The sequence below is a fragment of the Manduca sexta genome, chromosome 13, assembly GCF_014839805.1.
Source record: "Manduca sexta isolate Smith_Timp_Sample1 chromosome 13, JHU_Msex_v1.0, whole genome shotgun sequence".
In the NCBI taxonomy this organism is placed as follows: domain Eukaryota; kingdom Metazoa; phylum Arthropoda; class Insecta; order Lepidoptera; family Sphingidae; genus Manduca; species Manduca sexta.
The window spans coordinates 766,531-783,620 of NC_051127.1; the positions used below are offsets into that span (position 1 = coordinate 766,531).

The 17,090-nt window shown below is 35.2% G+C and overlaps 1 protein-coding gene across 1 annotated transcript; it reads right to left on the bottom strand.

The window, feature by feature from the left end:
• Positions 1-5,409: 5,409 nt before the first annotated feature.
• Positions 5,410-9,918, bottom strand: LOC115453781 (silk gland factor 1). Its single transcript, XM_030182505.2, has one exon. It carries the CDS (start codon positions 9,799-9,801, stop codon positions 8,749-8,751), a length of 1,053 nt encoding a protein of 350 aa, XP_030038365.1. The 5' UTR covers positions 9,802-9,918; the 3' UTR covers positions 5,410-8,748.
• Positions 9,919-17,090: the final 7,172 nt, after the last annotated feature.

The following is a 17,090-nucleotide window of genomic DNA, read 5'->3' on the forward strand; positions in this document are numbered from 1 at the left end:
AGTAACTTTTGTTTTGTCTCATTTTTTTCTTGTTTAGTAACTGTCTTTTGTTTTATATAATGTTTTTTGTAGACATTTAATTGCACGTTGTTTTATATGTTATTTTGTACGAATTTGTTTTATTATTTTGTTTGTATACCTATAATTATAATATCAGCCCTGTATTATATATTGTGCAACTGCTAGGCACGAGCCTCCTCTACTAATGAGAGGGATTAGGCCTTAGTCTACCTCGCTGTTTGTTTTCCTAATAAAATAAATAAAAAAAAATATTAATATATGTCATTTAAATTAAAGCGCTTCAGTGATTGATGATATAGTGTGGGCGTACTCTTTAGGGACAGCTACAAAGCTTTGATACCTATCCAAAAACAGGCGAAATTTTGCAAAATTCACAACTCGATATTGGGGCTTTCATGGGACGAGTGTAATATTTAAAACGCGTTCTAAATGTTAAATACTTTTAGAAATAGTAGCATAAAACTCTTATCTAAATCAAATTACATATTTGACACAGTTTATGGCTCAAATAGCTAATGAAATATTTTACACAACACTAACCTTTATAATAAATCGAAGAAATTTTTATTTCATTTAATATAATGTTTATTAGAATATATTTCGTTAAATAATTTATTTCGTTAAATATATTCTAATAAACATGTTACGTTTAACAACAAAAAACGGTTTTATTATTTAGTATGTAAAATAAGCTTCTATTTTGTCACTTATAACAAAAGTCACAGAGTTATTCGAATCTTCGCATTCCGCTAATCCAACGCAATCGAGACGACACCATTTTAATCACCAACTAAACTAGGAGCATTCTTTTAGTTTTTACAATATAATAATTGTGGTAAAGTAATTAAAAAAAAACTATAAAAGATTGTCACCCTTTCATTGTTTTTAAAATTAGAACAGTTTAAAAAAGGAATACTTTCTAAATTTGAATTAAATATTCTATATATGACCATGAAGTTTGTTAGTCAGGTTTATACACTTAACACTGGCCTTATGACAGCTACTTTTACTTTTAGGTGCGGAACCCTATAAAAAAGATTTGTTGGCGGTAACCTCCAAAGATTATGCGTCGTAATGCGATGTTACGAAACATCTCCGCTCAGCACATGTACGTAAAATGTGGTTACGAACTGACGTAACTTGACAGCCTGGGTACAGTCTCATACAAAACTCTTACCTCAGGAATTTTGCAACCCATAGCGGCATAGTATCCTATAAATAAAAACCCCGGTGTTTGATATCTGTATAAAATAAAACTATAACGTTCTGTAGTAGGCCGTTCCAATTCCCGTGGTTTTGCAGTTCCTTTGTTTTAATGTCCAATTCTCAATTATATATTACCACTACAGATCCTTACGTCCTTTTGTTGCTGAAGGAGGAGGCAGAGGCGTTACCAGTACATCCACTATTCGCCGCGCGTATTCCGTCCTATGATGTGGTGGGGACGAGCCTATTGCCATATCGGGCATAAATGTTAGACTTCGGGCTGGTGAGCAGTAAAACCCAATATCACTTTGCCCGTCCCGGCATTCGAACCCTGGACGTCAGCGCGATAGTTGCGCCACGCAATTAATACAGCCACCTCACAAAGTCACTCAAGAGTTTTATTTACTTATATTAAAATATATTATGAAACACTCACTGGTAGGCGTAATCGATGTAAATTGCTCTCGAAATCGACCACAGCGGTGAAAATGGTAATAAACCAGCGTCAACGTCACCCGACGAGTTGATTTCCAAGTTCATTCATGTAGATTGTAGTACAAGCAATGTAGGCTAGCATTATTATCGCGATTGACAAGAAACCTAACCACTAATTTTACACGTTTGGAGATTGTACTGTAACTATAACTCATAAGTAATGAGAGTGTAGTTATTTAACAGTGCCACGAGAAAAGCAGTTTTCCTTAAATATTCGTGATTAAATGGACCCAAGTTTGTATCTATCAGAAATGGAGCACGCAACGCATTATGTCGGCGGTTGTACTTCTAAATAAAGTATTGAGTAATTTCGCATCGCGCCGAGACGTTTAACAACGATAAAAGAGCTTTTTATCAAAGACAGAATTAATAGAAGACGTCATCGGCCTGGCCTCGTGATAATAAGTGAGATGACGCAAAAACTAGCCAATAACTACCGACGGCATGTCTAGCTATTTTTGACTAATTTAATAATACCGACTGTATTTAGAAAACATAAAGTTCACTTTCAATTTTCTTAAGCGTTTGAAGATTTTTTGAAAATCGAATCATATTGAAATTAATAATTTGAATAAAGAACAATTAAGATGGGAATGATTCCATCAGAAAGGTTTTGTTTGAGAATAAGAACTAGGAAAACATAATTGCTTATATAACATTGAGAATGATAGTATTAGTTAGTAGTTAGTATTAGTTATTAACGTTAAACATTTAGAATTTATTAACAACAAAAATTTAATCTGACAGAAAAAATATATTTGATACTTTAAAACCAAATATGCATCAACAACGCTGCAACCGTTACTGTGTACAAAGAAAATATTTTATTTGTGTTGTGATCACAAAAGACACGAGACCTCGCTGACATAATATCTTACGTATTCAAATAAAAATGTTACAATAAAACGAAAACACTGAGCGCGTACAAAAAATATGGAACTCAAGTGATTCACTATAAACTTACACAACGTCTGTATTTTATTTGCCGTTTGTACGTAACGTATAATCCTTGTAACCAGGGTGGTAAAGGGCATTTTATAGTGTGGTTGTTAAATATGGATGCTAAGATAAGTTTGTTGATTGAAGTGATGAGTTGTAAAGAGCTGTATGGTCGTTAGTTGGATGATGTTTCGGACCGAAGCCCGGTAGCGTGCGCGTAACAAGCTGAATACAATGACACGCGGAATCAATAAATGAATAAATAAAAATGATCGCCCACACTCAGTCGCGGTGCGTTTCCATTGGCCGATATTTATCGTGAGAACTTATGTATCTTTTTGACGTATAAGCTTATTATATTAATGGATAATTTTTCAATACTCAGATAAAAGTTATTCATCAAATAAATTATAACCTAACTGAAAGGGAGACAAATTGAAAACTTAAATTCGTTATTTTTGTACGTTATCGTACGTATAGGTATATTTTATGTGCAATATCAGCCCTTAGACAGCTAGAATTTAAGTCTGTAATCGTCTATAGGTTTTTTGTTTGAATTAGGTACTCATTGCCTCCTGTCAATCTTTTTTTTTGTACATTACTACCACTTTGTCAATGAGTGCCCGGATGAGCACTTACTATTGGTGGATTTATCGCAGATTAGAGCATACTATATACACACAGAACTAAACTATTTGTCTTAGAGCATGTACCAAGCAATATCTGCTCAATTCATTTACTAACGAAAATTATTTCTTGTGAATTTATAAATCTGATGGTAGTGTAACCATATTTTTGCCTAATATTTTCCTTTGCCGTAAAACAATGGAGCTGTGTACGTCATTCTTGACGTATAGAAAACGACAGTGGGTCACGGGTAGTGTTTAGTTTTATTGCAGCTGTAAACCACCCGCGAAGTCTCGGATTCGAACCCAACACGGGCGCTAAAGAGATACACCGAAGCATCAATGGATTTACTAATTATACGCTCAAATATGATTATATTGCGGTATGTTCCGCTGAGAAACGGATATCTCAAAACAATAGCCTCTGCTTAATTTTAAATTTACACAATTTAGTTAAATAAATTAATTTTGCTATTTGAATATATTAAATCCGCACGGATAGTGACTACCGCACACAAGGTGTTAAAACCCACCATAGTAACCCACATAAGTGTGTCGCGTTCCAGGATCAGCCTCTGTATATCCAGTACCAACAGGTCGGCATAATTGTGTCGACTATCGAGTGGTTATCATCTCTCGTCAGTCAATATTCCATTCGACCTACTCCTCAGGAGCATTGGGGTCACTTTGTCGTGCGAGTATACAAAAATATAATCCTGTACAAGAGGATGCCTAATTTAATAATTTATAATTTGTTATGTCGTGCTACACATCTCATATTTTAAGGTATCCTAAATACAACTAATTTAGATGTTATGTAGGTGAAATTTTCCAAAAGTAACCCGACATGTAGATACGAATATATATAAATGCGGTCTGCAAATCGTTCTAATGATAATTAGATTCTACATAAGTTCTAAATAAAGGGAAGCTGGCAGAAATCGGATCATATGAACTATCCGCAACTGCAAGACATTGCAAATTCGGTACGATATTTCGCTGCAGCAGTTTTTCAAGTAATTATTTTTACATTACTTTCCATGTCAATATGGTAAGAATGTAACATTTTGATACTTAAAATGATCCATAAACTGTTGATTTACTCACGCGTCTAATTGAGTCTTACAAAGAAATTAATGTCAAACGACATAGTAAGAGCAATAAAATTCAGAAACTTATTTCATTCACAAATCCATATTATTTTTACATTTGCCGATTTCTTAAACAAATTAACACTCCTATCCACGTGTTAACCCTTTTGTGTGTTTATGGTTTTATTGTGGGCTTTGTCTAGTAAGGTTAGCGCGGCGGCGGTCCGGCCCACTCTTGCGCAAGCCGACAAAAGTGAAATTGTATGGCAGTAAAAGTTGCGCACCAAGTATTGATAAGATTTTTGTTTTTGTTTTAAACAAGCGCCGGCAGGTATAGGGAAAAATTGCGTAAGGGATAATAAAAGATTATGAATTGCTATTGTTAGGGAAGCGTGTGCATTTAAAAAGAACTACTACGTTCGTTTTGTTTCATTGAAAACAATCGGATGAGGTTTTGAACTAAAAGAATCATTTTTTATTAAATAAAAGAGTATAGAAAAGAACCATAATAAATACTTATTATGTGTCTGCGAAAAAATTAACACCTCAGGTGATGATTAAAGTTATAGACATTATCTAATGCATATTTGCAATAAAGTAATTTCCGTAGATATCCTTACATATAAAACAAAGTCCCCGTCGCGTCTGTCTGAGCGCTATAAACTCAAAAACTACCAAACGTATTCCAATAAAATTTGGTACAGAGATAGTTTGAGACCTTGGGAAGGGCATAGGCTACTTTTTATCCCAAAAAATATATAACGAGATGTTTATTCCGAAAAAGTATTTCACGCGGACCAAGCGGCAAAAACTAGTAAGAAAATAGGAAATTTAAATAAATGGGTATTCAAATCTATAGATGTTTAGAAAAGAAAGCAATATAACATCGAGTGTGAATAAGATAAAAATTATCACACCACTTTGTTCAGGCTTATAGAAATATTACTTATCATATAAGGATAATACCGGAAAGATTTCATTTGATAATATCTAACCTCGAAGGTATACGCGTGAAATAAAAAAAACTTAAATATTTTTTGTAAATACTTAATTTTATTAACTCTGAAACTAACAGATGATATAAGTATCCTATCTAGATTTGAGTTATACAATAAATATTTATTTATAGCCACAAGAGTGAATTTAGCATGACTAACGCTGTTAGAGCTAACATTTAGGGAATGGCGATCGTGTGGAAACAAACATATATAGTGATATACACATGGCAGTATGTACAGATACATATCTAATATCATAAATAGTATAACGTGGTTAACCAAAACTTTTATTATAATTTTACAATAGGAATCAAAGTAATTAGATTTTATTGACATAAATAAAAATATGAGTGTCCTGATTATTGCTAAACATATTTTAATTGATTTTACCACTCGGTTAAGGATTTTACGTAAAAAATTTTTGTAATAATATAACTAATTTTAATACATGGTTGTGAGTCCCAAATGATGTAAAATATGTTTGTCAATGCTCTAAACACATATAAATATAGATCAAAGACTCTGGTTTTATTAATAACTAATTGAAATATTCTAATGTCATCAATAAAAAAACAAACAAATGAAATTAGCACGATAGTGATGAAATTATATGATGTCAATTAATTGCTAAACATAGAAAATTTATTAAATATTATAGCTTTTTATGTTTCCAGAATCCCAATATTAAACATAATGCTTCGATAGGACAATTGAATCTAATATAGGAGTTTATAAAATACTAATATTTACTAGTTATCTTCTATAAACAATAATTCAAAATTGACGATCAGGTCTGTAGGTTGTTCAAAAAAAGTTAAATAGTAAAAATAATTGACTTCTGAAATAAGGAGGAATTTGAAAGGAACTTATAGTATAATTCGTATTGATAATTTACAAAATATGCAAGTAATTAGTAATCTTACTAAGGTAGATTATGAAGAAATGTGACGTAGTGTTATTATTATAAATAATTCCCTAAAAAGTGGTTCCATTACAATTTTCCTTTGTGTTTAATTCACAAATCGTCTATCAACAAGCATTTGTTTCAATAGAATTTGGAACCCGGTTTGATATCAAAGGCAAGTTAGATTTGAATTTTCTCAAAATCTTGACTTCGCTCCACCTACATTCCATCTGTAAGATGTTTGGGACTACCTCCAGTGACCTCAGTAGGATGTAGTTATTGAGGTTCTATCTTAAAAGATGATCTTACCATTATAATACAAAAACCATTTTATGAAACTAATAGTTATAAGCTTTATTATATATTTGCTTGGAGATATAAATATTGATCTCTGAGTTAAGAAGATCCACAGCTCGGGATGTGACACGTTAACTATTGTGCAACGCTAACTAAAGGTTAAATATTCAAGGTGTGTACTAAATATGAGTGATTCAAGGCAAACGTGGTTACTTGAATTTCGGTAACCTTTGTCTGTGTCATATCATTAGGCTTATTTTGTGCTGTCAATTGATCGGCCATGATATTGGTTACTCGTACTTCGTTATATAACATTTGTAATATTTTGTCATTTAAATTTGCACTTTACGGCTAATTTCTATTGTTTATTGGAATAAAATGTTTATAATTATTCGTGATATAGATGGATAATGTGAAATTGTCATTAATTAATACTATTGTTGTATTAGGATTGGAGGTTTTTATTTTTTTACAATATTTATGTAGTTTACAAAAATTACGTTTTTGTTTTTGTAACAAGTAAAGTTTTATTCATTGTTTTGCTGTTAATTTATTCCCACTTTAAAGTCATAATTTATAAAATGAGAATGTCATATTTTTTCAACACGTTACTTTGAATAAAATCATAGATTATATACATGAGATATTTAAAAAAGAAATGTATATTTTACCCCACTGTTATTAGTTACTCAACTTTTAAAACACTAAATAATTACATATTTTGGTTAAACCACCACAAATACCCTCTTGAAAATATAAAAAATAAATAACTCAAAATTCATGATATACGAAAATGACCACTATGACTTACCGCACACGATCGCCATTCAAGATGATATGCTAAATTAAAACTTGCACATAAATATATATTCGTACGGAATGTGCAGAAGCCGAGATAGGTACCTATCTTACACCAAACACCGTTACATTGGGACCTCGATTATCCGAAATAAATGAGATACACTTCGGTCGGATATTCGGATATTTTGCGTATATACAATAAATGGTGCTACAACACATTAAAGTTATTATCACAATAATAGATGCTATTTTAAAATAGTTTAATTAAAAAGTACACCACTGAGTTCTGATAGTTAAAATTTTGTATAAGTTTCGGATATTTGAGGTTCCATTGTATTTAGAAGTCACATGTATTTAACTTATAATCTATATGTACAAAAACTTATCTACACTCCTAAATGCGATGGTCGATGACAGAAATTAAATTCCATTTTCGCCTATCTAATTATATAATATATATTTGTATTATACACAATTTGTTACACAAACGACATTGCACAGTTCGATAGTCCACGATATGATGTCACATAAGTTCTCTTTTGTACATAACACTATGAATAAAAATATAGTAATTCGTCGCTACGAAGAGGACATTTATTTACACGGAGTAATTTTAAAGTATGAATTATGTTATATTTTTTTAATGTTTGTTTAAATTCGGATATTTTCGAAATGTAGAGACGACAGTTGTTTACTTAAGACGATGTAAAAGACTTCAACGCGTTACACAAATAATATTTTGTATATCAAAACAATCAATAGATAAACATAAACGCTGATAACGGTATCGTATTGATCGCATCACTTACGCCATTATTATATCATATTCGATGTCCGACAGCTTGGGCGGGCAAAGTTGTAATTTCGAACGGTATTATATTATTTCACTTTTTTACGGTTTCTTTGTTTTAATTGAATTTAAACACGTTATCTAAGTTTGTTTTGAGTGTTATGTGCAAACGAGAATCAGTATTAATGACTACAAAGGACACTTTCTCAGAAGTTCCGCATTAGATTTAGGCCTATACAGTCGTCGCGACGCCCGCCCCGAGACTCACCAGCGTCCACCGTGCACTAAACATCTACCTAATAATAAAACGCACACAATAATGGACTCGTTGAAAACAGTCGTAAATATTTACACAATATACAAACACGCTGGGGGCGAGGATCGCGCGACGCTTCTATAATATCACCAGAACACGTATCGCTCACTCGGAGTCCAATATCAGTTATGAGATTTACAGATGAGGCTTGTTGGTCGGCGCGGCGATGGCGGCGCGGCTACAGCGCAGCTAGGGTGCGGTGGGCTCCTCGTGGGGCACGCACCAGGCAGGCACTCGCCGCGGCGCCTACGCCAGCGGATACTGTCACAAGGGCGGCTGCGCGTGCGCATGGTGATGGTGGTACAGGGGCGACTGGTAGTAGTTGTCCGCCGGCGAGTGTCCGTACCCGTAGTTCACGTCATACATCTTGAGGTCCGCCTTGGTGTCGGCGCCAGGCAGCAGCCGCGTGATGCTGAAGGGATGCTGCGCTGGCGCGTACCCGCTTGGCTCTTGCTTCAGCTGCGCGTAATGCTCGAGAGCCAGAGGCGTGTGTTCCGGTAAGCACAGCTCGGGCGCCGCGTGCAGCTGCGCCAAGAGCTCATCGCGCATCTCCTTGTCCTCGCCACCCGGGCCGCCGCCTGCGCTCTTTTCGTGCGAATGTTCGCTACGTTTCTCGTGTGAACTACCGTGGTGCCCGTGTCCGTGCTGCGCTTTCTGCGCCTGTCTGATCGATTCTTTCTTTTCATCTTTGAATCGCTTCTGTCGTCTGAGGAAGCAGCCATTTTCAAACATGTTCCCGCTATCTGGGTGCAGCGTCCAAAAAGAACCTTTGCCCGGCTTGTCGGGCGTGCGCGGCACTTTTACAAAGCAATCGTTGAAGGAGAGCGAGTGCCGGATGGAGTTCTGCCAGCGCTGTTGGTTCTGTCGATAGAATGGGAACAGGTCCATGATGAACTGGTAGATCTCTGACAGCGTGAGCATGCGGGACGGGTTATTCTGGATGGCCATCGTGATGAGCGATATATAGGAGTATGGTGGCTTCGCGTGCGTGTAGGAGCGGCGGTAAGTCTTGTCGTTGCGCGCACGTTGCAGCGCCGATGTAGGCGAGGCCGCCTCCTGTTCGCGCGGCAAGGAGCCGTAGGGCACAGCACCGCCGCCGCCCATACATGATGCCATCGTGCTGGGCGGCGAGTAGCCCACGCTGGGCGAGCCCATGCACGAGCCGCCGGCCACCATGTTGTTGGAGTATAGGTTCGGATAGGGCTGCGTCGGCATGCAGCCCATACCGTTCACATAGGGCGGCGCGAGGCCCGGCGACAGCGAGGACAACGACGCCGACGTCGGCACGTCGCCGTACGATAACTTCTGCGAGATCATGGCTAGCGCATCACCCGCGCGTGCACGCCGGCCAGGGGCAAACACTCGCACTGATTGAAAGAGTAAATAGAGGCCGGGGGCCCGAGCTCCCCTCCACCGAGCCGCGGATTGGCGTGTCGCGGGGCGGAGCGCGCACGGACCCGCCTCGGCGCGAGATGCGCGCGCAGGCCCGTCACCCCGCCGCACACCGCCGCCACCCTGGCGCACCGCCACCGCCCCGCCACCGCCCCGCCGCGCCCCGCTCGCGCGCGCATAGCCTCGCGCCGCGCGACACTTTCCGCCGCTAATAATATCGCATCTCGAAACGATAAAAAATATGGAATTATCATGAGTGCTTTACCACCAATGTGAGCTTATGTGAAGCTTACAATCATTGTTATTTTTATTATTTTACGCTCAATTATTTCCAATAACCGTTATTAAAATTTTATATGTACTTTAATAAACCAGTGCTAGAAATGTGAATTAGACGACGGTACCTACGTAGATCTTTTATTCGTAAATGCAATATTATGTAGGTATTAGAGATATAAACTGTGACTAACATAACTTTTAAACGACTCTACGCGTTTATGTGAAACCAATTTATCTAATCGGAAAATGTTGTCATTGTAAGTAGTATATAAATTCAAAAGCACAGGCGTTACGTACAGTAATTCTTATAGTCACAACTAAAGAAATTACTGTATGTATGTAAACTAAAAATTTATATTAGTTATTATTTTAGTATTTCTTTAATTAATAATGTAGAGCATTACGAGATATTAAAAAATATAAAATTATATAAATTAGTGTCAAAATAATACGTGACTAAAAATCATATATGGAAGATATTAAAACAATACACTTAAATATATGTTCGTATAATATTACATAATACCAATAATAGCCAACATTGTACGTATAAACTCAAATTAAAACGTCAAAGGTAAAACAACAAAAAGATAATTTTCTTCTAAATAAAATTATTCTCATATTGTAATTTTATTACAACTGCAATTGCAATCGTGTGTGAATTAAGCCCAGAGGTCCAAATAACTTCCGGCGGGAGAGAGTCCGACGGCGACTGGTAACGAGAACAAAGAAAAATAATAGGTATTGTAGGTACGATACACTCGAATGAAACAATTTCAAATTCAATACTGTTTAAGATTTTTCATTATAATACACGAGTACTTCTTAGTACTGTTTTAGGATTTCATTTTATTGTCCGTGGTCAATATTTTATTAAAATTCCATTTTTTGTCGTATTCAGCTTAAAAATACAATTAAAATCAATTTCTAACTAAATGCATACCTATAAAAAACTTTAATGAATATTTTTTTCTGGTATAGAATAGCTTACACTAAATGTTCAGGCCCCAAATATAATATCGACATACAAGAAATATTGCTCTTTTCCAGAATTACAAGAGTGTTTCTCTAGTCTGATTATCATTTATTGCGAGTCATCGGAACTCGATATGATCTACGCTGGATACAGATGTTGCTATTATGAGTGCAATATATATCTAGAAGTTAATTTAACTGCTCAAAATAAAAAAATAAGATTTTTTTGTTGTGTACTATACTTTAAATTGATTTTGTGACAAACAACATTAAAGTTTCTTGCCCGTCGTTCTTAAGTGGAAACTGCTTACTGAACTAGTGGTATAGTAAAAATTTACGGAATCAAATTTAAACATTTTATGGATTCAAAAAAATTGATTTTGTTAACGCAGAACTTAAGATCCTAGAAACTCGAGAAAATGGTAGTGCCGAAACATTGTTCATAATGATCTTGCTCTCCTGGTCTGATAAATAACATTAGAGTATCGTACTTTACAAAAGTGTTTGTATCAATGAAAATAAGCTATTCCATGTATTGATATCAGTAAATAAATGAATTATCTACTGTGTTTGATTTGTCTTATCCCTAAAGCTTTTGTCATTAAACAATCAAATAAAATTTTTGATAAACAAACTCTTGTAAAATTACTGATAAGTGATAGCAAAATAATTTTAAACAAATAAAATTAAAGATAAATAATAATATGAATTGTATCATTATATCCCATTCATAGGGGCTGTTTATGTTACTGGAACACTAGATGTATAGTTGGGTATATTTTGGATAGTTATTGTAAATGTTATATTAACAAATTCATTTTTAATTTTAAACAAATTTTAAAACATTAAGAAAATATGTTTTGTTGGTAATAAAAGACAAAGGTTTTGGGCGGTATTTTTCTTTCGCCTCTGGCATGACTTGCATCATACACAATCCTTAGTCGCAGTTTTGTAATTGGCATGCTATCTATAACGCAATAGCTTCAATACTAACACTTATCAAGTTATCATAACGAATAAATATTGTAAGGAATACTTATAGAAGGCTGACCAGTGAGGGATTGTTGCTTGTTTTACCAGACTCTTGTTATGTAGAACGATATTTATTTGTTATCAAAATAGGTATTTCATTGAAATTAAACTACTCTTACGGATTTTTTAATCTACCAATTTTTCGAAGGCGTCGCATTCACTTCGTGCTCACGTCGATCATAGTTATTTCAGGTTCAAAATTTACAAAACAATTGCTAGTTTTAAATGAGATAGATAGAGCGCAGTACGCCTCAAAAAATCGCATGTTTATTGCTGCGATTTTGTGTGGATTAAAATATTAAAGCACGTAAAGCCGTTTGTCCTATTCCTGATGTCTCTCCGGTCATGTCGGATTGCCATCTCACTGAACTATGAGAGTGAACAAAACAGAGATTGGACCTATGTATTGCGCACACACTTGTGCACTATAATATCTCCTGCGTACTTAGCTGATTTCCGTTGAGATTGGCCGCCGTGGCCGAAATTCGGTTGGTAAGGAATATTTGTGAAGATTAAACTTTTGTATGCCACACGGCGCTGTGGTGTGGTATTCTATGCTGTTAGTTTTGTGGTCTTTCTATTTTTCTTACTGGAAACGAGGAAGTTGTCTTATTTATTTTAATGATATTATATTGCGACGTTGTTATATTTCTAGGTGGCTTAAGATTTGAGGAAAAAGTGCAATAACTGCCAAAAAAGTTATCATGAAAGTATCGATCAGGTTGAGATTTAGATTTATATGATGCAAAAGCAACTACATGATATAAGTATCATAGATACGACACCAGTTGTACTTTTATTACTGAAAGATTCAAAAGACTACTATAGGTATTAGAAGTGGATTAAGTCACTCATTCATTCGTGTAGCCTATATTTATCCTTTGGTTTTAAAAATGTCAAATGTCTTTTCATGCATATAAAGTGACAATAACAAATACAAACAAACATTTTTACAATTACCATTATACATAAAGATGTTTACGATGTTACTTGTTTACTATTAGATAAATGTTAATGCACAGACGGACAAGCAAACAAATTAGCTAACGACCAGCCAACTTAAGTACTCATTAAGTGCCTTCGTAGATGATACTATTTGACGTATTCATTATCGATTCTATTTGCGACTTCACAATGGACAATGTACCTTGAAATAAAGAGACAACTGAATACGAACTTTGTAATACGTTATCAATGATTTGAATATTCGGAAACTATTATGATATTGATATGTAGTTTTAATTTATTTTGAGTTTAACATATTAAATTTACCTTGTGCAAGGTTTTTAAATATTATACATATGTATGTATATTCTACGTATGTATGTTGTGACTTGTGTATAAGTATGTTTTGAAAAAATATGACTTCAATGGCCATGATATCTTAATATAAAAATCTGAAAAAACGGCGATAGCCTAGTCAGGTGTGGAAGGGACTGTCGAGACGAGTGTCTTCAGGTTCAAACCCAATAGGACACACCTCTGACTTTTCTAAAATGATGTGTGTATTCTTTGTGAACTATCGCTTGCTTTAACGGTGAAGGAAAACATCGTGAGGAAACCTACATAGGTATGCAGGTTTCCTCATGACTTAACTCAGGTGAGTTAAGTTAAGTTCTCTATATGAATTTTGAAGGCGGGTGTAGTCTATCAATCCTTAGGCCAGCGTGGTGGGCTAAGGCCTAATCCCTCTCAGTAATTGAGGAGGCCCGTGCTCAACAGTGGAACAGTATATAATACAGAGCTGATGTTATTATTTATTATATATATCTAATGCGAAATTAATTTCAAAATCCAAAAATCCGTACACGTCCCAATCAACCATCGTCACTAACTGAGGATTATAATCACATCTAACAATTCCTAGTATAGTAAATTCATTATGAAACGAGGTCCAAAGTTCACCCGTTTTAATGTGTTTGGTTAACGTTTTACAGCGCGTCGCTCCAACGTCAATACAACATACTTGCACTGACGGTGTAATGAGATTTTTTATGGTGCTAATTATGTACAGCATGGAGGAAGTCATATTTATAATGGGTATAAAGTATGCCAAATGATACCGCGTAGACTAGTACACTGCCGTGCTAAGCTCAAAAGCGGTATTTAAAAACACAAAATCTTGTTTTTTATGTCGTCAGGTAGCTTGAAGAAATGTCCATCCGATGAACTTACCTAAATAACGGTAGCATGTTTCGAACTTGTAAATAAAACCTTAAAAGAGATTTAAATTAAACTATTTTACGAATTTTATCGCGTTTTTAATATTTTACTTTTCTCCCGAGGTTTCGAAGACTTTGCAGCCTTCATAATCACGGGGGGTTTCTCTGTCTACCTACAAAACTATAAAACTATATTTACAAAAAATCGATTATCTCGAAATAAGGTTTCCACGATATACCACTTTTGCGCTTAGCACGGCCGTACAATAGAGACAAGGAGAGACTTATATTCAAGTGTATGACGGCAGTCAATTTTGGAAATGGTTTTCACTAGATTAACGCGTACATTTGTAATATGGCATTTGCAACATCGTGCATATCTTCACGTCATTTTAAATAAAAATAAATTTAAATGAACGTTCTAAATATAACTTAAATATGTATTAATTTTATTATCATTTTTTAAGTATGCGTTATTGTGAAATAATAAAACGTATTACAAAAAATATGAATTACGATTGTAAAATTAAATAATTTTAAAAAATTATAATAAGTATTTAAATTTAATTTTAAAAGTACTGTTAGTACCATAATTGAAATGTCCATTATTATCAACTTTAAGCGGAACACCTACTAACTGCATATAATTATAAAGCAGGCAGTATGTATTTGTGTGCATATGAATAAGTAAGTAGAGAAAGATAATGTTACTGTACATGAAAGAGCAGGCTTTGATGCCAATGCAGGTTCGTTCCGCTTAGGCCTGACCTGAGTTTTGCATATACGAGCTTTTTAAATGCCAATCTCCAAAGAATTTTATTATTCATGTATTTAAGTTCAATTTGGTGTGACGTTATATTTAGTTGATTAGAATACTGGACTTATTAACGTAAAGCGTCGATAAATAAACAAGTGGTTATTTACTAGAGTAATTCTACCAAATAAAAAAATGGGTGCAATAGACTTTTTAATTATTATTATCAATTTTATAAGACATTGAAGCTACTTTTGCTGGGTAGTCAAACTGAAAATCTTATCTAGCAAAGTGAAGAACACAGTGCTACGGAAATCAAAGTTGAAAAACTAAAAATGATAGTATTCATATTTTAATGATAACTTACAAGTAGCTCTAGTTATGGGCTACATTTACGATGAAATAATGAATCGAATCCCTTCTAGCCGAATTTCGGCCATGGCCGCCAATCTCAACAGAAATCAGCCAAGTACGCAGGAGATATTATAGTGCACAAGTGTGTGCGCAATACACAGGTGCACTCTCTGTTCCTTCACTCTCATAGTCCAACGGCAATCCGACATGACCGGAGAGAGTTCAGGCGCAGAACCAACGGGTTTAGGTGGTCTCCAAGGCATGGGGGTATCACAACATCCAGTACCTGTCTCTGAGCTGTAACTGAGTATTTTTTTAAGATGGAAAACCCAATTATTTTTTGTCCGACCCAGGAGTCGAAGCCAAGACGTCAGCGCCGTAGTCATCGCTTTACAACTAAGCCACCGAGGCAGTCAGATTGTGTGAGGTTGAAATAAACTGGTCGTATAAAGAAGATATCGCAACACGACACCGGATCCGAGTTAATGGTGGATGCGTGTACCGCGCCCCGCTGTAACTGAACGCCGTGTTACCCGCTTTCACTGTATTACCTTTTAAATGTTTGAGGGTCAAGAAATATGGGAAGTGTAGTGATATATTATATTATTAGCTTCAGTGCTAGATCATTTTCTGCGATGGAGAAAATATTTTAACATTTTAGGTATATAAAGAAAAAAAAAATACGTTGAGCGTCGATCGAATTTGTATTTGTCACAAATTTGCATTAAACTTTCACCTGAATGTTAAACTTATCCATTAGGAGTTAACTATACATTTTTCAATTGTAAAACTAAAAAGTATTTCGTCTCCGTTTTGAATATATCGTAATCTAAATTTTTTACTTAAACTTTATTAGTACTGGACATATTTATTAAAGACATAATTTATACTACACTAACTTTTACCCGCGGAACTGATCGCGAGAAGTTTCCCGATTAATATATTTTCGCGGCATTAAATTTAACTTATAACACTCAGGAGTAATGTAGCTTCATGTTAAACAATTTTCGAAATCAGTTCAGTAGTTCCAGAGATTAGCCCTTGCAAATCTACAAACTAACAAACATTTCCTCTTTATAATATTAGTATAACAGATTATATTCGAAAACCCGCCCGAAATACAAAAACCTGGCCACATCACTAATTAATGAACACAAAAACAAACAATTACCCAATTCACAGAATTTTACAAAACCTAAACATCGGCAAACGATCCGCTGCGATTTATCAGAAATAAACAAAACATTTAATTGGACAAATACGACGTCAGCCGAATGTCTTTGAGTCGGAACAAACAATGTTAATTAACTAGCCTCTATAATTGTGCAAACAGGACGTCCCAGCTCGACTAAAGTTCATAAATTATAAGTGCATCGTTTACAATTGAGATCAGAATATTGTCTGGCAACATGTACGCTAAATTTAATTTCAACTACATTTATAATAGCATTTTTTTTTTATAAACTATTGTACACTATAAATATTTAATGTCTCGGTGGCGTAGTTGTACTGCATGCGCCGTACGGCTCTGAGGTCCTGGTTTCGAATCACGGGTCAGGCAAAGTGATACTTGGGTTTTTCTACTTACGCCCGGAGTTGGGAATTTGTGCCCGATATGGCGATAGGCTCGCTCCCTATCGCATCATAGAAGGGAACAC

What these genes read in the sequence shown, in the direction of transcription:
- LOC115453781 (XM_030182505.2), bottom strand. Translation starts at nt 9,801, where the DNA reads ATGATCTCGCAGAAGTTATCGTACGGCGACGTGCCGACGTCGGCGTCG.